Below are 24,077 nucleotides of genomic sequence, written 5' to 3' on the forward strand. Positions count from 1 at the left end.
AATAATAATAAATATAAAAAAAGTGGAGATTATGGATTGGGATGGAAATTTTAAATTCAAAATTTTTAAAAAAAAAATTTCTCCCAAGAGTTGGAGATTTTTCGGGGTGTTGAGGATTTTTGGGAAAAAAAAGGGACAAGGGGAGAGATTAAAGAAGAAGAGACAGAGGAAGGAGAAAAGAGAGAGGGGAAGAGAAGAAGAGAAGAAGATAGAGAGAAGAAGAAAAGGAGGAAAGTTGGACAGACAAAACAAAAGAAAACGATCGGGTTCAGATAAAAAAAAAAAGAGAGGTACTATGTTTCTTTAAAAAAAAAAAGATATCCATTATTGTGTAATCCTTGCATGCGTTTTTGCACATGCTGTGTGCATTTAAAGAAGAATATATGCATATATATATATATATATATATATATATATATATATATATATATATATATATAATTTTCATGCATTTAAGGAGCAATGATGTCCGTACGTACACATTCCTTTCTCTTTCTAAAAGAATATATATAATTTCTTTTTTATGCATGCATGTACATGCATTATCATGAATCTTTTTCTCTAAAAAAATATATATATATGTAATTGCTTTCCATGCATTTAAAGAAAAAAGCCCATGCACGTGGATGCATTCATAGCATGGGTTTCTTTTCTTTCTCTCGTTTTCTCTCTCCTTCTCTTGCTGTAATCTCCGAACTATGCATATATGCTTCTTTCTCTCTTTTTGTTTGCCCACCAATCGAAGCCCGCTCGTCTTCTCTCTCAAGCGCATCATCAGCATCATCAACGGCAATATGGGCGGTGGTAGCCGGATGAGATCTCGCTTCGACGAGGACCACAACTCAACCCAACTCAACGACGTCACTGTCCGGCGAGTCCTCGTTGACAAGCCTCCATTCACATTAAGTCGGTTAAAGAAATCCATCCCGCCATCCCTCTCCTCCTCGCTGCCTGGCCTCTGTAGTAGATCATTCAAGGTTCCGTTCTCACCGGCGTTTTGGGTCATCGGTCACGAGTATGGCCGCCATGCCTTCTCTAACTACTCTCTTCTTTCTCCTCTTTTGGCTGAGAGTTTCAAAGCTCCACTACCATGGCTGATCTTGAGCTCCTCCTCCTGCTTGGGTTCTTATAGCATCGGAGAAGCAAGTAAAAAGGAGGGAAACAAGGCATGTTGCTTGGAAAGAGACCTCGGCCTCTGATGCGGTGAACGACGAGCATGACCGAGTCCATCCCTGATGTTGGAGTCATTGAAACGATGAAGCCTCAAGCTGAGCAAAACCAGAGAACGGCTGCGCCGGTGGATGTCCCCGAGTGGCTTACCTCTAAGTATGTGGTGGCGGTGGCCAGGCCCAGAGCCAGGCACCGGAGGAATTCTGCGGATTTCTCTGTTGTTGATACTGCGCCTTTTCTCAAGGCTTGTAGTCTTTGCAAGCGTAGGCTTGGGCCTGGTAGAGATATCTTCATGTATAGGGGTGAGATGGCCTTCTGCAGTCTGGAATGCAGGCAACAGCGGATGAACTATAATGAACGGAAAGAAAAGTGCTCATTGTCATCGATGAAGAAAGACACTCCGTCGGTGTCCACCGGAAATGATTCCTCTAGCAGTGGTGAAACTGTTGCAGCAGCTTGAAAATCAAGGGAGTAGAGATCTTCTCCGACTTCAGTTAAACAAGACCGAAGAAGCATAATATATATTATTTGTAAGGCCTGAATGCAAGCCACAATAGACTTTACAGCATCAATGAAGATTAGCAATCAGAATTATGTGATGCAAGCTTGATGCTTCTCTACTTCCTTATCCTATTTTTTTTTGTTCTTGATGATGAGAACAAGTGAGAAGAGTTGCAAGATGTGATAATACTTAAAAAGGGGGAGGGGTGGAGGGGGAATATGAAATGAAAAAGAGGTGTAAAAAAATTTTTCCTTGAAGTGGAAAAAAAGAGAAAAAAATGAAAAGAAAAAGAGGGGAAAAAAATAAAAAAATGATGGAAGGTGAGTGAAAAAAAGGAAAGGGAAAAAAATTAAAAATGAAGGGGGATTTAGAGAGAGAAGAAAAAAAATATGAAAAAATGAAGGGTGAATGTAAAATAAGAGGAGAAAGGAAAAATATGGGAAAATGAAAGGATGAGTTAAGAAAAAAGAGAGAGTAAAAAAAATAAAAATATATATATAAAGGATGAATTTGAGTGGGGGTATTTTGGTAATTTTATTTTTTGCAAGGCCTCCTATAGAAAAATCCTATGGAATTTCTCTCATTCCACCATGAAGCTTGACTTTTTTGGGGTAACGAGAATTTCTATGAAATTTCTCTCATTCCACCTTGAAGTCTTGACTTTCTTGGGGTAACGAGAAATTTTCCTGATTTCTCTCATTCCACCTTGAAATCTTGACTTTCTTAGGGTAACGAGAATTTCTATGAAGTTTCTCTCATTCCATCTTAAAGTTTTGACTTTCTTGGGGTAACGAGAAATTTTCTATAAATTTCTCTCATTTCACCTTGAAGTCTTGACTTTTTTGGGGTAACGAGAATTTCTATGAAATTTCTCTCATTCCACCTTGAAGTTTTGACTTTCTTGGGGTAACGAGAAATTTTCCTGATTTCTCTCATTCCACCTTGAAGTCTTGACTTTCTTGGGGAGTACGAAATTTTTTATAATTTCTCTAATTCCCACCTGAAGTCTCGACACTCTTTGGGTAAAGAGAAATTTTTTTCATAAAAAATCAAACCCTCTCTTCAAACTCACTTTGAGGTCTTTTTGACACTCATTGGAGTAAAAAGTGAAATGAAAAGAAAAAATAAAAAAAGTTCTTTGAAGTAAAAAAAAAAAGAAAAGAAAGAAAAAATGAAGAGTTCACAAAAATATCTATTGTCAACCCTCATAAAAAAAATAGAAGAGTTGACTCTCGTTGGAGTAAACAAAAAAATCTTTTCTTGAAATGAAAGGAAGGGTAAAAAATGAAAGTTTCATTAAAAAAATGATGCTGAATAAAAAAAATGAATGAATGAAAATTTTCGCAAAGAGAAAAAAAAAAAAAGAAAAAAATGTCTCTCGTCAACATTTATTGAAAAAGTTAAGTTAACAAAAATTTTCTTGAAACCCCTTATGAGGCCTCTTTCGACAAAATGAGTTTGAGATCCGTTTTAAAAGTAAGTGAAAATTATCAAGTTAATGACCTAACCATGTTGAAGGTCATGACTTAAAAAAAAAAAAAAATTAATAGTCAAGGCTCAAAATCATCGAAGAGTCGAGGTCTAAATATCGTATAAACGACAAATGCAACTCTGAAGTTTCAAAACATCAAGTAGTCAAAGACTTGAGGAGTTTCACAAGTTAAGGAGCTGGAGATTTTACAAGCGCAAAGAGCCAAAGTCTTCAGCGATAAAAGAAGCAAAAGTGACTAAGTAGGCAACTCGTAAATGTAGAGTGGCCGCAGCTTGGACTAAGCTATGTGTCAAGACACAAACCCACATAAAAAAAGAAATCGAGGAGAGCTACATCCACCAAGCTAAAAGGATCTTCTGACATACTTTCAGTATAGGAGTTAAGAGCGCCAGCTAAAAAAAATTTGAAGAGCATGATAGAAATAGTTCTTTCTAAAAAAATCTCTTGTTAAGCTCTCTTAGAGAATAGCTCTCTTACTTTCATATTCTTGTCCATAATCATGTATTCGCATGCATCTTTGAAATTAAATATAAAAAAAATTATTATGTTTACTCAGTTACTTCTCATTCACACTTGTTTTTTAATCGGAGGTTCCTATGACATTGTCTGGGGTAATTAATATTAGGGGCTTGCCCCTAATAGGAGTTATGAACCTGTAATCATCTGAAATATAAAAAAAAAAATTAAATTTTGATTTGTGATCCATGCTTTTCAACCGGTCAATCCCAATTAAAGGCCGGGTGGAAAGAAAGGAGCCCACAAAAGGAAAACTCATATTATAATTTAATTTAATATATGTTTTTTTTTTAATTTTTTTTTTTTTTGCAATTGCCAACAAAAAGGCCCTTTTAACAATTTGTCCAGAGATAGATAAATAGATACTACAGAGATATATTAGTTATAGTAATTTATCGGCCCTTATCAATTTATTAATTCCGTTGAGTATTATATAGGGCAATAAAAATTTGGCACATGCACTTCAAAAAATTTACATGAATTAAACTGAACAAACAACGTCAACTATTATGTAACTTTAGAAGGAGGGATATGAAATCCATCCGATGTAAACAGCAACCATCCTTAATGATAATGGATAAATATTATTGTTTTAACGTGAACAATATGTGTCAAAATCAAGTGCTTGCCAACCCACTGGTATGTGACAATCTCCTGCGCTCTAATTGCACGGTAGTTGTCAAAGCGTGAACAATATGTTTTTCCTTTCACGCTTAAAAACGGTTTTAATGTTTATAAGTGCTTTTGACTTTCGGATCAAACTCCTAACTTTTAATCGGGGAGTAAAATGAAATAAACTATGCTACTACGGCATATTATATAGATGTCTTTTCAATGCAAAACACTCAAACGTTCAAGTCTTCAAGTTGATGACGTTTCATGCATTAATTTAATAATTCCAATTTGAACGGAGACTTAAAAATTAATGTAGAACATGCGATAATGTATGGTGTTTGGATTATACACATGGCTTTGTCTTCGCCTTCCACGTAAATCCAATAATTGTCAATGATTAATTTTAATTATTTATTTGCACTTTTTTTAAAAAAAATATACATATATTTTTAGTGTTCTATCACATAGATTTCTTTTAAAAAAATTATTTATGTAATAAACAATTTGGTTTTGTGTAATAGGTAATTTAGTATTTACCAAACGGCTTTAAAAAAAAAAATCAGATATTATCACAACGGTTTTGTGTAATAGCTTGAAAATTTTTATTATTTGGAGTACAAAACGTATCAGATGTATTGATGCAAAAATCTCAATTATCACAACGGATTTGTAGCCTAATCTCCTATCCATTGAATAAGTGTCAATAAATCAGATAATCAATTTTTGATGGTGTACATACCTATCCATTCTATAAAAAAAATCATTCATTTTTAAAATTAAAATTAAAAAGTTTGAATTCTTTCTAGCATAGAAATGGAGAATTTGTAATTTATCTATATACTTATAAAAAAACCCTATATATTTATTTTTTTTTAAAAAAAAACCCTATATAGACTTATCAGGAAAACGAAAATTTATTTTTATGAAATAAATTTATCTTTTCATTTTTACATATCTGATTAAAATATACAGAAAATTATAAATTTTACAATTTTTTTATGCGCATAATTTCATGTTCTTTAACTAGGACAGGGTCTGAAAAATGAAAATCACACAGCGTATAAATAAGACTGACTTGATTGTGCCCACACCTTACAAGTCACAGAAGCACAATTCCATCACCTTTTTCCATCTTGACTGCTTTCATGGTCAACACTGTTGACTTTGACCTTTTTTTAATATACCACATTACCACCCTATAAAACTTTATTATTACATAAATTTAAGCTTATAAAATTATAAAATTTTACCGGGTATAAAAAGGAAAAAATTAAACCATTAATAAAACTTTAGTTTGGGCCAAGTGGGTCAGTGCTCTCAAAATGTTCTTCTTTTATTGAGGTTTCTTATTGTTTAATGAAACTATTAATGAAACTTTTAATAAACTATTAAGCGAAACTTCTTTTTTTCTTTTGAGAAAAATAATTATTAAGTGAAACTTTGAAAGCTGACTTAATTGGCCTGACAAGTGACAACTGGCATTAGTGATCTGTGGTCAACCCGCTTATTGTTTTCCCACCTTCTTTCCATAACCATAACCATTCTTATTTATTTAATTTTTTATTACTTTTTTTATGTTTTATTTCTTGTTTCATTCTTTTTAGAAATCTTTGAAAAAAAAAATAAATAAATAAACATGCTTCTTTCTTCAGTCTTTTCACTAGTCAAAAAGATTTCCATAAAGTAAAAATACCAATTTCATTTTCTAAGTTTCCATCATTGATGTTGAAAATTCTCACAAGAAAGACTAATTTTAGAATTTTTATGCGTGTTATTTTTTTAGAATTATTAAATTTTTTTCCAGATTATTATTTACCTTGCATGATATTTCACAATGTGTTAAATACTATATAACTGCCTGGTCAAAGATGTTTTCAATTTTTTTTTATTTTACCTTGAATTATGGACTTTTTGCATCACATGGACTCATGGAAGCGTGACTTTGGACCATTAGTTTTGAAAAATATATTTAATTACAAAAATCTTTTTATTCACAAGAAAAATCTCCAAAAGCAAAAGGTGGTGAAAGCATGCCAACCTCTCAAAAATATAATTTTTATAATACCTCAGTAAAATCTTTTATTTTTGTTACAATTTATTTTTAAAACCTTCATCAATAAATGTTTCACTCAATTCCTCTTTCATTATTCAATCATTATTGTTATTAATAAATACTTTCAGAATAACAAATTATAAATATATGAAAAGTATATAAAACAAGTTATTCTATAAAAAAAAAATACACAAGAAAAAAAAAAGCATACTGGATAAATTCCTAAAATTAACCTCAATAACGAAATCATCAAGTCCTCATTTGGATTTGTGTTTTTAAAAAATCTAAAATTTTGGGGTTTTTCAGGGCAGGTTCAAACTAACACTTTTATCAACAAAATATTCATTATTTGACTTGAATAACAAAATGTAAATGTATCAAATATATAATTATTAATAAAACCAGGGAGTTACAGATAAAACCTGAAACATTTGAGGTATTTTGCAGAAAACCCCCTCTATAAATCACAAAGACCAACACCAGAAGCCGAGGAAAACCAAAAGTGATTCCATGGCGGGGATTCAGAGCTCCATGGTGGCGATAATGGCGGTCTTCGTCCTCTCTATGCTCGCGCCGGCGGTGTTCGCTCAGTCTGACTGCGTCGCTAATCTGATACCTTGCGAGAACTACTTGAACAACAGCCACCCTCCGGACAAGTGCTGCTCCCCTCTCAAGGATGCTGTGCAGAACCAGCTCGCTTGCCTTTGCGGTATCTTCGAGAGCCCTAATATCCTCAAGGCCTTTAACATCAACATCACTCAAGCTCTCCAGCTCTCCGTGAACTGCGGCATCACCTCCGACACCTCCCTCTGCTCCAAAACCGGAGGTTTGTTTGATGGTTCTTCTCGGAATTGATCTTCATTTCCTTCGATTCGTTGCTGATTTCTGTTTTTCCTTGCTTTGTTTTCAGCTCCTAGCAATTCTCCTCCAGGTACTGCCTTTCTTCTTGTTGATTTTGGTTGTTGTTTAAGCTAATTTATAAGCTTTTTTTCCATTCTGATGTTGTGTTTTGGTGGGATTTTCTTGTTGACTGTTTTAATTCCTTGCATCTTACCTCATGTCTCATCTTTGTTGTCCTTCTATGTTCTTCAGGGGTTGAGTCCTTCTGAAAAAAAAATGAAAAAAGTGTTTTTTTAGTGTTTAGTTCTTAATTCCTTCTATTTATAACTATATACCATTGAAAGTCATACCTACCTAATTGGTTTCAACGAACAAAATAGTTTTCATTTATTTTATGCTGGCTGTTCCATGGTGACCTTCATGTTGTTCTGTATGTGTTGATATGATGCATATGTTTTGGATTGGGAACTATAAAGGATGAACAAGAACAATTGCTATGTTTCAAGGAAGTATTGCTACTCTAAAAATTTTGTGTTAGATTGTGAATTGATATGTTAGACCATGGTTATCTTTTGCTTTTGATATTTCTAATTTAGTGGTTTATTCACCTTTAAAAAAAAAAAATGTTAGACCACAAACTTATTTCTCACAATAGGACAATGAAATTCTGATCACAATTCTTTCATTTGGGTCAATTGTTATGCAAATTCCTGCCAGTAATCCAAAACTTCACTATTGTTTTTGCTTTTACACTGTTAAAATCTCTTTTGTAATGTTTTTATATTGTATTTGTATATCCTTGTGTTTGAGCACTCTCTTGATGATTGAAACTTAGTCACCATACAGCTCACTATATCATTTTCATGTTTAGCTTATTGTTAGCTCTGTCAGCGGCAAAAAAAAAAAAAAAAAGAAAAACTTCATTGACCATCCATCCTTTGCCTCCAAATTATTTAATTCATTAGATGCTGTGCTGGAACACTTTCAAGGTCAAATGCAATTTTCATTCTCTCAGTTTCTAATCACATTGATGAGAATAGACTGACACCGTCTGATAGCTACCTATCTATGAGGTTCAACTTGTCATGTTTACCATTGAAGTCCTTTGTGCCTTTCTTTTACCTCATTTGTTTGCTTGTGAATCTTCTGCAGCAATTAAAGTAAATTAAGTTGAATTACACCTGAAATTGAACTTTTCTCTGGTGCTAAAAATTTTAAGTGACAGAAGCATATAAGATGCATTCATCAATGAACAGAAAATGAAGCAAGACAGTTGATTTTTATTTCTGTGGTTCACTTTTTGTTTTTCTTACTTAATTTACTTTTATTGTTATTCCAGGAAATCCTGCAAACAATGGAGTTAGAATGCTTGGAATGTCAGGGTTGCTTGGCTTGTGCCTGTTCTGGTGGTCCCTTGTGGCATAAGGATTAGAACTTCCTTTGATTTGGGGAAGTAGGACTGATACTCAGTTTGATAACCCTGTTACTAGATCACGTTGCGGTTCTTGTTTTTCTGATTCTTTATTTAAACTTGTTTGAGAACTTCATATGAGGCTGTTTACTCGTTGCATGAGTATTGTAGCATAGCCTTGGTGTTCATATATAAATCTGCATGTCAAACAGTGTTATTAGTTGTATAATCAACAATGTATCATTGGAATAAATCTCCTTTGTATTGGATGACATTGAAAGTAATTCGTTTCTTCCATTTGTAATTTTTCAGGCCATGTCCAGCTCTTATGTTATGTGGATTTATGCAAGTGTTATTTAAAACTAAGTCCTTCAATCATGTAAATTATTAAGAGATCAATCAATTTACTTGCTAAATGTTTAAACATTCTTAAATTTTTACCTTTTTCCCTTTAAACATTCCTATCTTTCTGGACTTTATTCCCTTCAACCGGGCAATTCATTCTTTCTGAAAAGAAAGTCAAGCTCTTCACAACAAAATAATATCAATTTAGTTTACCTGCATGCTTTCTCTGACCCGGTGAAATGCACACATCCTCAACAAACTGCACATTCAAATTAGTCAGACTTCCAAATCTCCAAAGTCCTCAGAAACAAGCTCCTTAACTCACACGTCTCTTCCAAGTTCCAACTACATTACAAGAACAAAACTATATAAATGATCACATATTCAATGTGTTCTACATCAAGTACAAAACTAAACACAGAGTTCAAGCAAAGATAAATGGATAGACTTACAATCACAATGCAAGCTCTATTCTTGATAGTTCTGTCAACTGCATGCAATGCACAACAGCAGGCGGCTCCGCCGTTGTGTGCGACAAAGCTATTGCCGTGTTTAAATTCATTGAATACGAGCACACCACCAGAGACATGCTGCAAATCGCTGACCGAGGCTGTTGCGCAGGATATGAGGTGCCTTTGTGTCATCTTCAGCAGTCCAGATATCCTGAAGGCATTCAATCTCAATCTGCAGCAAGCTTTGAACTTGTCCTCTGGTTGTGGTGTGTCCATTGGCCAGACAGCTTGCTCTTCAGGTAGAATATGCAAGTCTGGGTCTCTCATTCTGTGTATAATTTAGTTTGAATTTAGTCCATCTTATGTTCAATTGTTTGTGTGTTTGATTTACAGCTGGTCCTGCTGCAGATCCTCAAGGTATGTTTGTTCATTTTTTTAATGTTATATGCTGGATATGTGTCAGCTATTAATAGTGTGAATGTTTTGATTTCAGTTAATTTTGGAACTTTGGCATTTAAGATGAACTGGATTGGAGCAGTGATGATGATGACTATTCCCTTCTTCTGCTGTACATTCCTTTGATTCTGAAGAGATTGGAGAAGTTGAAAGGCTTTGCTTGTAATGTTATTTGTCAATGGGTACACATGTACACTCTTAGTGGTAAAAGATTTAGAGGTTGTTATGAATGTTTTAAATGATTCACTATAGACAATTGATGATTGATGTTTTTTTTTTTATACTTTAATAAAATATAAAAAATAATATTCCATCTTTTTTCAGAATTTATGTGGTTGAGTATTTGAGTTTGAAAAAACAGAAAATTGAAATTGTGATGCTGTTTTTTTTTTCTTTGTTTCCCTGAATGATAAGATTGGATATTGATTTAAACTGAACATATAAATGTCATGTTATTTGTTCATATTCATGAAGATAGTTTTGTACAGGGGAAGTCTGTATAACCAGACAAGGAGATATATATATATATATATATATATATCTATATATGTATGTATGTATATATATATATATATATTAAAATTAGGCTACTGTTTTATTTATTTATTTATTAACCATGTTTAATTAATTGAAAGAGGTGAAGTGTAAGCTATTGGAATCATGTATAGAGAATAAGTCCAACCTGCACCCCAAAAACCCGAAAAAAAAAAAGCAATCCACTAGGGTTGGTAACGAGGCGGGGAATCCCCGATCCCCGCGGGGATCCGACCCGACGGAGACGGAGATTCCCCGGTTCATTCCCTCCATGGGGGCGGGGACGGGGGCCAACTTGTCCCCCCCATTTATTAAACGGGGCGGGGCCGGGATTGCTATCCCCGCCCCGCGGGTCCCCGTCCCCGGTTAAAAATAATATATATAAATTTTTAATTTAAATTATTTACAATTTTGTCTTTTTTATAAATTATCTCATTAAATTTCGTTTTGCTTAAACATTTGGAGTATTTTGTTTTTTGTAAATTTTGTTTTGTTGGTTTGTTGAGTTTTATTTTAAATGAATTTTATATTTATCATGTGTTAGTGTGTATTAATATTAGATTGGTCTAAATTTGATAATGAAATTTTTTTAATAAGATAAAAAATAAGAAAAAAGACAAATGTTTTCTGCTATAAATTAGAGTGGTCTAAATTTTATCTGATTTATAGACATAAAGAATCGGATAAAAATCTCTTCATCATCAACAATAATAATAAAAAAAGCTAAAACAAAAGAAATCAATAACTTTTTTTTAATAAAAAACAACTAAAACTCCAAATATTTCACTGATAGTCATTTTTGGCTTCTTCTTTATCTATATTATTTTTTATTTTTTTTACAAACTCTGGTAGATTTATTTTATGTTTTTGTTTCATCTAGTTTTTTTTCCTTATTTTCCGTACTTTATTCATTTATGTTGTTTTTGTCTTTATTGTTTACTGTCTTTTATTTTAATAAATTTGAAGTTCTTCCATATTTAAAAAATAATAATAAACTATTTAAAAGAAATGATATTCGCTAAAATAAAGGCCTCCTTAAAAAATAAAAAATATTTAATCATATTTTGATATGAAATTTATTCTTGAGAATGAAATTTGAAACTCTTTATCCTGGAATGTTTATTATATTATTATTATTATTATTATTATTATTATTATTGATAAAGACCCAGAATGATTATGCCTCTAGATTTATGCAAAGAAAAGAAAATAATCTTAGCCAATTTATATACAATACAAAAATAAGAAAAAGGAAAATTACTAATTTAGCCTCTAGAACCTTCCCAGTGATGTTGCCAGGCAGCCAGACTTAGAACTGGACTAATCCGTCTCTATCCACTCAGAAATCCATATTATCCGTCCGATCAAAATCTAACGTTCAAGATTCGATCTTAGGTTTTGCTTTATAGTCTCCAAAATCCCCCAAACTTTCACAGAAGCTACTAGAACGAGTGTCGTCGTCCCACTGCGAAGCGCCGGAGCATCGACGATGGATGCCGCGAAGGTGAAAGAGCTCGAGATTTTCATCGACCAATGCAAGAGAAACCCTGCGATCCTCGCCGATCCCTCGATTTCCTTCTTCCGCGATTACGTCGAGAGGTTTTCCCTCTATTTTGTCTACTTATTCGATCTCTTTTCCTCTGTTTCCGGTGCTGATTGATTCTATTGGTTGCTGGTTTCAGCTTGGGCGCAAAGCTCCCCCCCGCGGCCTACACGGGTGAGGAGTCTCCCCGGGCCGGCGCTTCGGTAATGCTTCTTTGATCGCTTGATGTGTTTCTGGTTTTTCGAGAGCAGTGTAGATGCGCTAGTTTTTAATTTTGTCCATTTGGAAAATTTAGTGAATTTAACTAACTCCATCTCTGTGTTCGGATTCTGTGTTCGCTTGCTTGTGATCAATGCCCCGTTTATAATTTGTGCGCTCTGAGAGTTAGAATTAACTACATCTTTGCAGGATCGCATCCATGGGGTTGAATGCGTTTTTTTTTTTATCTATTTTTTGTTTAAATTTTGTAATTGCGAGCTAATTCGACCTTTTTAATTTTTTTATTTCATCATGTTTGCGTCCTATTTTCCATTGATGATCTTGCAACTATGATTTTTTTTTTAATTCATGTTAAGTGCGTAATGCTATTTTTATGTATATATTTGTTATTAGTTCAAGCTTTAGAAATGAGTGGAATGTTCTTGATACTTGGGATTTTCACTTGAATTTCTGAAATGGGAGATCTGGAAGTGTGTCATAGTTCCTTTATTGTGGAAAATGGCAATACAGAATATCTGGTGGCTGATAGAGAAAGTATGTCTAACGAAGTTTACCCCTCTTATCATCAGATGGTTAACAATATTGTTCTGTTGTGTTGAGATTTTATTTTTGTCGTGTTCTTCTAATGAAGTTTACCCCTCCTATCATCAGACGGTTAACAATATTTGTCGTGTTCTTATAGATATGAATTCATGTACCATTGACGTAAGGTAGATCTAAATATGTTATGATTTCATTTAATTAATACCCAGATATGATATTCTAGACAATTTGGTTTGCTATAACCAGAATGCCCATAGACAAATTTTCATGGTTTTATAGGTAAATTTACCCTCCGATTAGCAAGTCAAATAATTGATAGTTCTAATGAACTGTGTAGTAAAATACAAACAAATTAAATTTCAACTTTTTTATGCCTGAATATATAGAAAAGGATGTTTTCAGTCAACCTTAGTGATTCCTTTCTTCGATGGACACTAATTTTTGTTAGAATTTGATTCTGGGTCATTTAGGTTTTCATGGCTGTTTCTTGATTGGAGCTTTTTTGAACATTCTTTTCACTAATGCACATGCTACACAGCCTACACCAAATGATTGCATATGCAAGATTAAATCTGTGGCATATGATATCTGGAAAAGATAAAGTCCAAGTGAATATGAAAGAAGCCACATTTTTTAACTGTGATATGTACCATTTCGTTGGAACTCATTTGACATACTGCAGCTTTATTTTATTTAATGTTTCTACACTCATCCTTTGAACTGCATAAGGCAACAAGAAAAGTAGAACATTTATGGTTCTCAGTTCTCATATTATCTAGTGTCAAATGATGACAAAATTAAACAAATATCAATTATGACATTTTATGAACTTCTGGTACACTGGCTTTAGAAAACTCAAATGACGGAGGAAAGTGATGAAGATACTGAAGGGCCATTCCACGGGAGTGGTGCTACTGCAGAACAATATGAATCTGATGACGAAATTATTGAGTCTGACATTGAGCTTGAAGGAGAAGTTGTGGAAGCTGATAATGACCCTCCCCAGAAGGTGATATTAGATGAAAGTGATGTTAAGTTGACATTGTGCAAATTTATATGATTGTGCTTTGCTGACTGTTACCATCTCTTGTTCTTTCAGATGGGAGATTCATCTGTTGAGGTCACTGAAGAAGCTCGCGATGCTTCTCAAGGGGCCAAGGGGAAAGCCATGGAAGCAATTTCAGAGGGTAATTTAATTTCTAATATGACTAACATATCCTTATTTTAAAGCATTTATTCTATGCTTGCTATGTAAAAAAGAAACATTTACCCAGAGCTGTTTTCCTTTAGGTAAGTTTGAAGAGGCCATTGAACATCTGACTGAAGCTATTTTACTGAATCCGACATCGGCAATCATGTATGGTACTAGAGGTAATTGCTACTTTTACTTCTCATGCTTGTTTTTTGAGGACATTTTTCTAAGATCCATCTTCTTTTCTATTTTTCCAACTTGCTGTTTCTTTATTCAGCTTCTGTGTATATCAAGATGAAGAAGCCAAATGCCGCAATCCGGGATGCAAATGCTGCTTTAGAGGTAACCTTTCAATTCATATATTATTTATACGTTCTTGGCTTTATTGCATGCATGTCGTGCGTTTTTATATAAGCTGTATGTTTAGATGGTTGTGTAAGTGCATTGTCCATGCTGAAGAAACTTATATTTCTTACTACGGAATTTTGAGTGCCAATGACTAACTGCATAAGACAACATAATTATCCGTAAGATAAGTTCTTCTCTGTCTAGCTATCATATGGATATTTGGTGTTTAAATCACTTTTCTGTTGCTTCTATATTTTTCATGGATAGTTGGCTCTGTATGGGAGATTGGCAATGTTATCCAGGCTGGGGAAATTTACGTATGATTATAGGGATTTGTATTTTCTCTTTGGATATGGCACTAAACATCCTATTTCAGTTGATCTGAAGTGGGTTTTGGTTTCACTTATCTCCTTTTCATTCCTCCTCCTATTTTAATTCCATTTTATTTTTATCTAATGTGAATCTTCTAGGTGTATATTTTTAATTATCTTATCTTTTTTTAATCTTTTTAAACTTAATAGTTTTTAAAATGTTAAACTATTCTTATCTTTTAGTAGTGCTTTTTTTTTGGATTTTCATTATTCTAAGAATCTGTTTTACTTTAATTTACATTTAATATGATTTGAATTCTTTGTTCTAAGTTTTATTTATTTAAAACCTTGGTTTATTATGCTGTTCTCCACCTTTACAAAAAAGATGTGATTCATGTGTCCACATATATGTACACACTAAAATATTGTTGGAAGTACGTGGATAGTTGGCACCCATATCCATCTCCTGGTAACTCTAGAGATTTGGAAATTAGGCGGTTGCACTTAATTTACTTTTTCTTATTACTGCAATCTGTACATTTCCTTGTGAGCTGTCAAGCCTGTCATTCCATTTTCTTTTACTTATGTAGTTGAAGAACAATACATTTGTGGGCACAACTATGTCAAGTTGATTTACAGGATTGTGTTTGATGGTTATGACATCACTAGTTTAGTTTAAAAGCTGCAACTGTAAATGGTTATCTTTAGTATAATATATTTTCTGCAACTTTAACGAGAGAGCTTGCATCTTACATTTGGTGCCCAAATATTTGGCTTATAAGATTAGTATATTTCTTGATTATGAATCAGATCAACCCTGACTCTGCAAAGGGATACAAGTCCCGTGGCATGGCTTATGCGATGCTTGGTCAGTGGGAGAAAGCTGCCAAGGATCTGCATATAGCATCAAACTTGGATTATGATGAGGAAATAAGCTATGCACTAAAGAAGGTAAAGGATCCATATTTAGTTGCTATGAAGGTGCTCTAGATGTTATGATTTGGTGATAACTGTAAGAGAGATTGCAGGTTGAGCCTAATGCACACAAGATTGAGGAACACCGACGCAAGTATGATCGCTTGAGGAAGGAAAGAGAAGAAAAGAAAATTGATCGTGAGCGCCGACGCCGCAAGGCAGAAGCCCAGGTGATGGTTTCTGAACTTGGGTTGAGTGATATCTCTAATTAACTTTGATTTGGAAATTCTGACTTTTGTCTTTATTTATAGGCTGCATATGAGAAGGCCAAAAAGAAAGAGGAGGCATCTGCGAGTAGACCATCAGGAGGCATGCCTGGGGGTTTCCCTGGAGGTATGCCAGGAGGTTTCCCTGGAGGTATGCCGGGAGGTTTCCCTGGTGGCATGCCAGGTGGTGTACCTGGAAATATTGACATGAGCAAGATCCTGAATGTGAGTGTGCATATGATCCCTTTTTATTCTTCCAGCTTATCCTCTTTTGTTTTTTGGTTGTGACTGTGGATTGATTTGGTTTTTGGCTTTTCATTTAGCTGGGTATGTGACATATCTGTTTCCTTTTGCACAGGATCCTGAACTAATGGCAGCATTCAGTGATCCTGAGATTATGGCTGCTCTTCAAGAAGGTATATGTTTCCTTTATCTTGCTGTAGCCATTGAGTTGTACTTTGATATATTAGTTTGTAAACTGGAGAAATGTTTGTGTTCTGGGGTTAGTTTAGTTAGTTTTGCATCCTATTAAAAATAACCAAGGTGCAGTTGAATACAGTATTCTGGCTCATCAAGGCTCTCATGAAACCTTACATTAGAAATGCATATGCATGAGAAAGGCCGATAGAGCTCTTCATGAAACCTTACATTAGAAATGCATATGCATGAGAAAGGCCGATAGAGCTCTTCACCGAGTGGTGAGAGTTCGATTCTCGGTTGAGGGCACATTTTTGGGAGATGTGAGCGGTGGTTGTAGGGATGGCAATAATACCCATACCCGATCCGACCCGACCCGACCCGAGTTTAACGGGTAAAACCCGATTTGACCGGGTTTCGGGTAAAACCCGACTTGTATGAAACGGGTGCGGGTGCGGGTATGGGAATTCTAATACCCGACCCGTACCCGAACCCGTACCCGACCCGAAATTAAAATTACTAAAATATTTATATAATATATATATGTATATATACATATATATATACTAATATGTTCTACAACTTCACAATTTAGGGTTTTTTATTTTTCCTCTTTGTTTGGTCTTGTAATTATATAATAATTTTTATTTTTATTTTTATTTTTATTTTTATAAAAAAAATTATAATTACTTTTAAGTTATTTTTTTTATAAAAATAATATATTTTTTATTAATTTTTTTAATATTGGGGCGGGGGCGGGTATACCCGCGGGTATCCGATTACCCGTCGGGTGCGGGTGTGGGTTTGGGTTTTTAAAACCCGTCGGGTTCGGGTTCGGGTATATTAGTGGGGTATCGGGTACGGGTACGGGTATGGTAATACCCGCATCCGACCCGACTCGTTGCCATCCCTAGGTGGTTGTGTGTTGGTGGTCCTAGCGCCCATGTATGCGCGGGCCCCGTCTCCACTTGCTCCACCGAGCTTTGTGCACGCCCCTGACGGTTTAGCATGGCCTTCGGGTCGTCTGTAACTCTTGTAAAAAAAAAAGTTACCAGCTGAAACTAAACCAAAGATCAAGTTGGTTTCTTCCTGATGGTAAATTAATCAAGAAGGCACTACACATGAAATTCTCATACTGAACTGGAAACACCATAGACTCCTATAAATTTTGTGGCTTATGGCATATCTCAGCCTCATGTTTCCAGGTTTTGGATGATTCATCTTGCTTGTACATAATTTCTTTTTTCTGCAAATTGTACAGTGACTGAACTTTTTTCAGATTTCTCTATCCTGACATTTTATACTCGATTCTTTGAAACCATTGTTACAGTGATGAACAATCCTGCTAGTTTTGCTAAGCACCAAGCAAATCCAAAGGTCGCTCCTGTCATTGCAAAAATGATGGCCAAATTCGGCGGTGCCGGTGGTGCTGGTGGTGCCAAGTAACTTTCATCGTCATCACCAGCTGTGTTTGTTGTTACAATGGCACATTGCTCCACAAACGTGTTAATTGAAGCACCTTTGTAATTACTGTTCAGACAAAAGTTCAAACTGTATGATGTTCTCTCTTGTTCTCTTTCTGGGGTCAAAAGTTTCGCACCAGGTTCTGGATTTCATGGGTGCCATGGATTGCTTTCTCATTTTCAAATTGTGTTGGTTGTCTGGCAAAAAGTAATATTCTTCTGATGATGAGTTAGATTTTGGTTCTTTACGTCATCTACCCAGGATTAGAATATAATTTCAACATGATTGACAGATCTTACCATTGAATTGTTGAGCGTGATATTTTTTTATTGAGGTATTTACAAATATTTATAATTTTTTTAGTAGTATAATTATTGATCATCTTACCTTTGTGTCTCTCGAGGAAATAAATAAGAAATTGTTGAAGCATGTAGGACAAATATTGTATATATAAAAAGATTGAAAATTTATTAAAGTCTTAGTTTAAAACAAATAAACTGCTGCTATAGAAACGTAAATAAAATACTACGTACAAACCATCCAGGTGCTGTGCCCAGCCATTATTTACTAATCAAAACATCGTAGGATTAAGATTACGTACCCTTTTACGCACGTGCGCCATTACAAAACCTCATATTTTCATATCTCAAAAATCCACAAATAATATATATCCTTATAAAACTTAAATCTAGACATTTGGTATCTTTAATTATTAAAAAATCTATTTAATACATTCATCTTTATTAAAATTTTTTTAAAAATCGTATAAATATTTAAATGTATAAAATTTAAAGAACGATATATCATCTACATTTTTCGATGTTTAAATGTAAAAGCCCACATTAATTCAGGAATCATAAATTCGCCAAGACAAAAAGGAAAAAAATACACTTTTTTGCAAAGCTAAAACTGTAGTTCATCATCGTCTGCCAAAAAGTAGCTTTGCAGCAGCAGCAGCAGCAGCAGCAGCCGCCTCTTCCCACCAACCTCTTCGCAGATTCGCTCATCTTGAGATCGTTGAGCGCCTCTTCTTCGATTTGTTAGGTTGTGAAAGTATGAGTCTTGTGAAGGGGATCCACTACTTGCGCAAGCTCAACGCCGCCAATGTCCCCTCCGCGCTCATCGAGAAAGGCCAGAGCCGCGTCATCGATGCTTCTCTTACTCTCATTCGCGAGCGGGCCAAGCTAAAGGTTTCCTTCTTTCTTACTTCCTTCCCTGTTCTCCTCTCCGATCATGGATTTGTCAGGACTTCCTTTGTTTTCTTCTGGTTTTTCTTCTCTTTTTTTTGCCATCTCTTTTTCGGTTGGGATAGTCGGAGGATGTTTATGTGTGAGGTTTATGATGTTTTAGGGTTTATGGTCTGTTTGGATTTAGAGCCAGTAAATAACAATAAAAAGATAATATTTGCAGGAAAGTTGTTGCTGTTGTTGTTGTTGTTTTAAAGTCTAATTTTTAATTTTTCCTTTTCTATGATGCAGTATTCTATCAATTTTATTCTGTTTTCCTCTTTTTTTTCCATATATATATATATATATATATATATATATATATATATATATATATATATATATATATATATATTTGTATCTTCTTTCTTGATTGCTTCAAATTGCAATTTTTGAACATTATTAGGGAGAACTTCTACGTGCCTTGGGTGGTGTTAAAGCTTCAGCTTCCCTTCTTGGAGTTCCTTTAGGGCATAACTCATCCTTCCTGCAAGGACCTGCCTTTGCTCCTCCTCGGATTAGGGAGGCTATCTGGTGTGGCAGCACTAATTCTAGTACTGAAGAAGGTTGTGAAGATTTCTTATTGTATTTGTTTGTGTTTTTGAATTTGATTTTCTCATGGATTTTTTTATGTGGAATAGGTTCATTGAGTCAATTTACAATCCTTTCTTGACAATGCTTCATTCTATGTTTGTGTAGGCAAAGAATTGAATGATCCTCGAGTGTTAACTGATGTTGGTGATGTTCCTATCCAGGAAATCCGTGACTGCGGTGTAGATGATGACAGGTTGATGAATATTATCAGTGAATCTGTTAAGCTAGTAATGGAAGAGGTAGTCTGTTCTAAATTACCATGTCCACAAGCTGCAAGCTTTGTGGCAAGAAGTTCTCTTTCAATAATGATTTTTGTATAAGAATGAGAATTAGTCATCGTGTTAAACCCTAAACCTTTGTTGAGTAATTAGGAGAGAAACTGTCCGGTGTATGATATTGGAAATGGTTTTAAAAGCTTTGCAATGTAGATTAAGGGATCTGTAACACTCAGGGTTGAATTCTGATTTAAATAGTTGCTTTAACCTGCAATTGATATTTATGATATGTTTATTTTTAATTTTATAGTGTGACTTTGTAGTGTTGAGATAATGGTGTTAACTCAATCTGGTTTTGCACACAGCATCCACTTCGCCCATTGGTCTTAGGGGGCGATCACTCGATCTCATTCCCTGTTGTTAGAGCTGTATCAGAAAAGCTTGGTGGTCCTGTGGACATTCTTCACCTGGATGCTCATCCAGATATCTATGATTGCTTTGAAGGAAATAAATACTCACATGCTTCTTCATTTGCGCGTATAATGGAGGGTGGATATGCTAGGAGACTTCTACAAGTAATACTCTGTTATGGCTTTAAGTCTGTATGCTTTAATTTCACACAAAATTAGCTTGTGCCTTTAGGCATGGTTTATGGCAGAATTTGACTTGTGGAGCTTTTTGTCATCAGGTGTGTCATCTTGATGCATGAAGTTAAGATCGTATTTGGCCTTAGGAGTCCTATCTTGCTCATGATAGTGTTTTATGCCCAATTTACACACCCTGCTCTGTTTATTTTGGCACTAAGTTTCCTCACATTATTCTTTTGTTCTCACTATGATCATTACTAAATATTCTAGCAAGTTATATTTATTGAAATAACTAAAACTGATCAGAGCTAGAGTTTATAATTGTTCATGTATGATGATCTATGGTCTTATAACTCTGATAAAGTTATTGACGATATTTAGGAATTGTTCTGCAGGGCTGTTGTATACATAATTCTAGAAGCTTCATACAAGTTTTATATCTGTGTTATCACTTAGATTTGCAGTATAAGAGGTTTTTCTTGATATGAAAGAGAGAATTTGCCCAAATAGTACCCAATGACTCGTGATTTGGCACTTCAGGTTGGTATCAGATCCATCACAAAAGAAGGACGGGAACAAGGGAAAAGGTTTGGTGTTGAGCAGTACGAAATGCGTACTTTCTCAAGAGATCGTCAAATTTTGGAAAATCTGGTATTTCTCTCTCTCTCTCTCTCTCTCTCTCTCTCTCTTGTGCATGCTCACACACAGTGTACTTAATGCAATATTGCTTACAAACTTGTTTGGATTATACTCATCCAGAACAAATCTAAGCAATGAGTCGATTCTTATGATGTCTTGCTAATGGATGGACAATTATTACCATGCTAGACTTGAAATGTGTTTACTTTTACAACTCTTGATAAATGGACAGAAACTAGGGGAAGGCGTGAAAGGTGTTTACATCTCCATAGACGTGGACTGTCTTGATCCTGCATTTGCTCCTGGTGTTTCCCACATTGAGCCAGGTGGTCTTTCTTTCCGTGATGTCCTCAACATCCTCCACAATCTACAAGCTGATGTTGTTGCTGCCGATGTAGTGGAGTTCAATCCACAAAGAGATACTGTAGACGGGATGACCGCCATGGTTGCTGCAAAGCTAGTCAGAGAGCTCACAGCAAAGATATCCAAATAAAAGAATCTGATCACACTACGAACTGCAGAAAATCTTCAAGACTTTGAATGCACTACATGCCTTCTCAAGTCAATTGAGTCAATTAATGTGACACTTCAGCTTATAATTGAGATATAGCAAACATGCTACCCTTTTTAACATGAGAATTTTCTTCATGTTATTTAGACATACAAATACATTCATATTTTGCCGATTCTGTGCTCAAGGAAATAAGTTTTTTTAAATCAAACTCAGTCAGAAAGCATTAATTTCTCAATGTTGTGTACGTTATTGCATTCATCTCTAGGTCTGCATCTGATCTTTTTTTTTACTAGATAAATGAAGTTGTGAAGATCATGTAGAGCTATGCAGCTCCCATTGATTTTCTCTTCAAACAGAAAACTATACATGCACATCAAAAGAGAAAACACTGTAGAAGCTTTTATTGAGAAATATCTAGGAATTATAAGCTAGAAGTTGCATGAATTTTCAAGTAATATCCACACTATCTTGATCACCAGCAACACTCTTGCTTTCCAGTGATATAAACTTGAAATGCCTGGCACACCAGATGAATCCAATGAACTCGAAGATGGTCATCCCAGCCATAAGAAAGAAGAACCGATCAAGATGCCCATCATTCAGATTTGCAGGAATCCACCCTGCTCGCCCCCCCTTCGTCGTAACCTCCATAACAATGCTCACAATGAAGCTGCAAAGGTAACTCCCTAAGAAGTTGGAGAACATACAAAGGCCAATACCAATACTCTTCATCCCATCTGGGGTTTGTGAACCAAAGAAATCCAGCTGCCCAACATACACAAAAGCCTCTGAGACTCCAATAAGTACATACTGAGGCACTTGCCAAAATATACTCAATGAACTCAGTTCAGGCCCTCCTTTTTGTGCATGTTTTAACCTTTTTTGTTCTACTAGACCAGCAGTGATCATACCAATGAATGCAATCACTAAACCAATCCCCATTTTTGTTATTTCTGAAGGTCCTTCAGGTGTCATCTTTGTTATCTTTCTGTACACTGGAGCTATAAGTTTGTTGAAGAAAATGATGAAAAAAGACACACTGACGATGTCGAAGACTGTCATGCTTGCCGGAGGAATGTGAAAGTTGTTGATGGTTGTCTTCATTGCAGCGCCTTGTTCAACGAAAAGTGAAGCCATTTGGACGATGATGACGGAGAAGAAGATGGTGCAAAGCCAGATTGGGAGGAGGCGCATTATGCATTTCACTTCTTCAACTTGTGTCACTGTACAGAGGTTCCATGGATTGTGTTCATTGTTCCTATTTGATCCCATGATCTGGTCTTTGTTGGTGATTATTGCAGCATGATCAAAGAACCTGTTTATTCATATAAATGCACATAATCTAAGAAATTCACATACATGTACTGTTATAAGAGTTTTATCCCATCCTAAATATTTATAACTAGAGGTAATTGAACTCAGTTATTTAGTTAGCTAGTCATGCAACACATTTTGCTTCAATGTAGTAAGGCTTTGATTAAGTACCTGAATCCTTTGGTATGGAGTATCCTTCTCCCACCTTGCCCAGAACCATTCCTCTTATTAACCTCATACAACTTATCATCTTCTAATGGAATCTCAACTTTGGACTTTTTCCATGCAGCCACTAAAACCTGACAAAATCTAGCAAGAGGATTCCCACCAGTCTTGAAATGCCTATACCTCACACTCCCACTCAACAACATAACATAAGCCACAACAGAGCATGAAGTAGCTACCATAAAGGCTGATGTCCATTGCCCCAAATTCTGTATGTAAGCCAACACAGTCTCTGCAAAGAGAGAGCCAATGTTTGTAGCAACATAGAAGTAGCTATAGAACGAGTTCTTCGCCGTCTTCTCTTCCGGATCCTCCTCATCAAACTGGTTCGATCCAAACGTTGCCAACGATGGCTCGCTTGCTCCATAGCCTAAGGCCACCATGTATATTGAAATGTAAAACATAGCCATCTCTAATGCCGAATGTGGGTCGCATGAAAACCCGATCTTGCCACAACCATGTGGTTTTAGTAACATAAAGGTTGTTGTTAGCGATAGCATTACCAAACCCTGGCACCAAATAATGATAGGATGAGAAACCCAAGCTTATATATATATATATATATATATTTTGATATTTACTTATGATAACGTGTCACGTCTTACTATTATTGAAAAGACTTGGAAAATGATACAAGTTAAATATCTTCCCAAGTAGGCATCACTGAGAAATGCACCGAAAAGAGAGAACAGATTTGTTGTGCCCATCCATCTGCTAAAGTTGTTTGCTGCTTCTGCATTGCTTTGCTTCAAAACTCTTGCTGAGAAGAGCACTAGGTTCACTTCCACACCAACAAATGCAATGCTTAAGAGTCCTTGAGTCACTGTTAATTAACCATTATATAACTTTTATGCACACACAAACATTATTTATATTTTATGTCCTTCATCAAATTTAATTAAATTTTAGTAAATAAAGAAAAGAGAAAAGGTGTTTCCTGCAAAATTACCAAGCAAAACCAAGCCGGACGGCCACCTGCCGGTTTTGTCTCGCCTTGCTGGCCTTCCCAACCGATCAATAGAGCCATCAAGCGTGCATGCCTCTCCATATCCTTCATTTCCCTGCAATCAATTTCAATTTTCATATATATATATATATATATATATAATATTGCTTCAAATTAGATTTGAAGATATAAATCATCACCATATTTTCATTC

At 35.1% G+C, this 24,077-nt stretch overlaps 6 protein-coding genes across 7 annotated transcripts; 5 read left to right on the plus strand and 1 right to left on the minus strand.

Annotated features, from left to right (window-relative positions):
* Positions 1-1,110: 1,110 nt before the first annotated feature.
* Positions 1,111-1,661, plus strand: LOC120259468 (FCS-Like Zinc finger 6-like). The gene has a single exon (XM_039267079.1). The coding sequence runs from the start codon at positions 1,217-1,219 to the stop codon at positions 1,628-1,630; it is 414 nt and encodes a 137-aa protein (XP_039123013.1). The 5' UTR covers positions 1,111-1,216; the 3' UTR covers positions 1,631-1,661.
* Positions 1,662-6,810: 5,149 nt separating this feature from the next.
* Positions 6,811-8,894, plus strand: LOC120257996 (non-specific lipid transfer protein GPI-anchored 8-like). The gene is made up of 3 exons (XM_039265325.1): positions 6,811-7,174; positions 7,259-7,279; positions 8,528-8,894. The coding sequence occupies exons 1-3, from the start codon at positions 6,859-6,861 to the stop codon at positions 8,611-8,613; spliced, it is 423 nt and encodes a 140-aa protein (XP_039121259.1). The 5' UTR covers positions 6,811-6,858; the 3' UTR covers positions 8,614-8,894.
* A 464-nt stretch (positions 8,895-9,358) lies between these two features.
* Positions 9,359-10,100, plus strand: LOC120257855 (non-specific lipid transfer protein GPI-anchored 8-like). 2 transcript variants are annotated; one of them, XM_039265137.1, is made up of 3 exons: positions 9,359-9,695; positions 9,790-9,813; positions 9,890-10,100. In XM_039265137.1, the coding sequence occupies exons 1-3, from the start codon at positions 9,383-9,385 to the stop codon at positions 9,976-9,978; spliced, it is 426 nt and encodes a 141-aa protein (XP_039121071.1). In that variant the 5' UTR covers positions 9,359-9,382; the 3' UTR covers positions 9,979-10,100. The 2 variants fall into 2 exon arrangements, with proteins under 2 accessions (XP_039121071.1, XP_039121072.1); XM_039265138.1 differs by lacking the exon at positions 9,790-9,813.
* Positions 10,101-11,811: 1,711 nt separating this feature from the next.
* LOC120259274 (FAM10 family protein At4g22670) lies at positions 11,812-17,910 on the plus strand. Its single transcript, XM_039266854.1, has 11 exons — positions 11,812-11,985; positions 12,069-12,132; positions 13,542-13,700; positions 13,791-13,878; positions 13,982-14,062; positions 14,161-14,225; positions 15,353-15,493; positions 15,571-15,687; positions 15,769-15,948; positions 16,082-16,139; positions 17,471-17,910. Exons 1-11 carry the CDS (start codon positions 11,876-11,878, stop codon positions 17,584-17,586), a joined length of 1,179 nt encoding a protein of 392 aa, XP_039122788.1. The 5' UTR covers positions 11,812-11,875; the 3' UTR covers positions 17,587-17,910.
* A 574-nt stretch (positions 17,911-18,484) lies between these two features.
* LOC120259537 (arginase 1, mitochondrial) lies at positions 18,485-21,582 on the plus strand. The gene is made up of 6 exons (XM_039267159.1): positions 18,485-18,794; positions 19,237-19,396; positions 19,530-19,663; positions 20,005-20,214; positions 20,767-20,877; positions 21,098-21,582. The coding sequence occupies exons 1-6, from the start codon at positions 18,660-18,662 to the stop codon at positions 21,356-21,358; spliced, it is 1,011 nt and encodes a 336-aa protein (XP_039123093.1). The 5' UTR covers positions 18,485-18,659; the 3' UTR covers positions 21,359-21,582.
* A 244-nt stretch (positions 21,583-21,826) lies between these two features.
* Positions 21,827-23,328, minus strand: LOC120258306 (protein NRT1/ PTR FAMILY 7.3-like). Its single transcript, XM_039265670.1, has 2 exons — positions 22,865-23,328; positions 21,827-22,694 (listed from the first exon to the last, which is right to left on the minus strand). The coding sequence occupies exons 1-2, from the start codon at positions 23,326-23,328 to the stop codon at positions 21,827-21,829; spliced, it is 1,332 nt and encodes a 443-aa protein (XP_039121604.1).
* Positions 23,329-24,077: the final 749 nt, after the last annotated feature.

Source organism: Dioscorea cayenensis, chromosome 4 (genome assembly GCF_009730915.1).
Source record: "Dioscorea cayenensis subsp. rotundata cultivar TDr96_F1 chromosome 4, TDr96_F1_v2_PseudoChromosome.rev07_lg8_w22 25.fasta, whole genome shotgun sequence".
Taxonomy (NCBI): domain Eukaryota; kingdom Viridiplantae; phylum Streptophyta; class Magnoliopsida; order Dioscoreales; family Dioscoreaceae; genus Dioscorea; species Dioscorea cayenensis.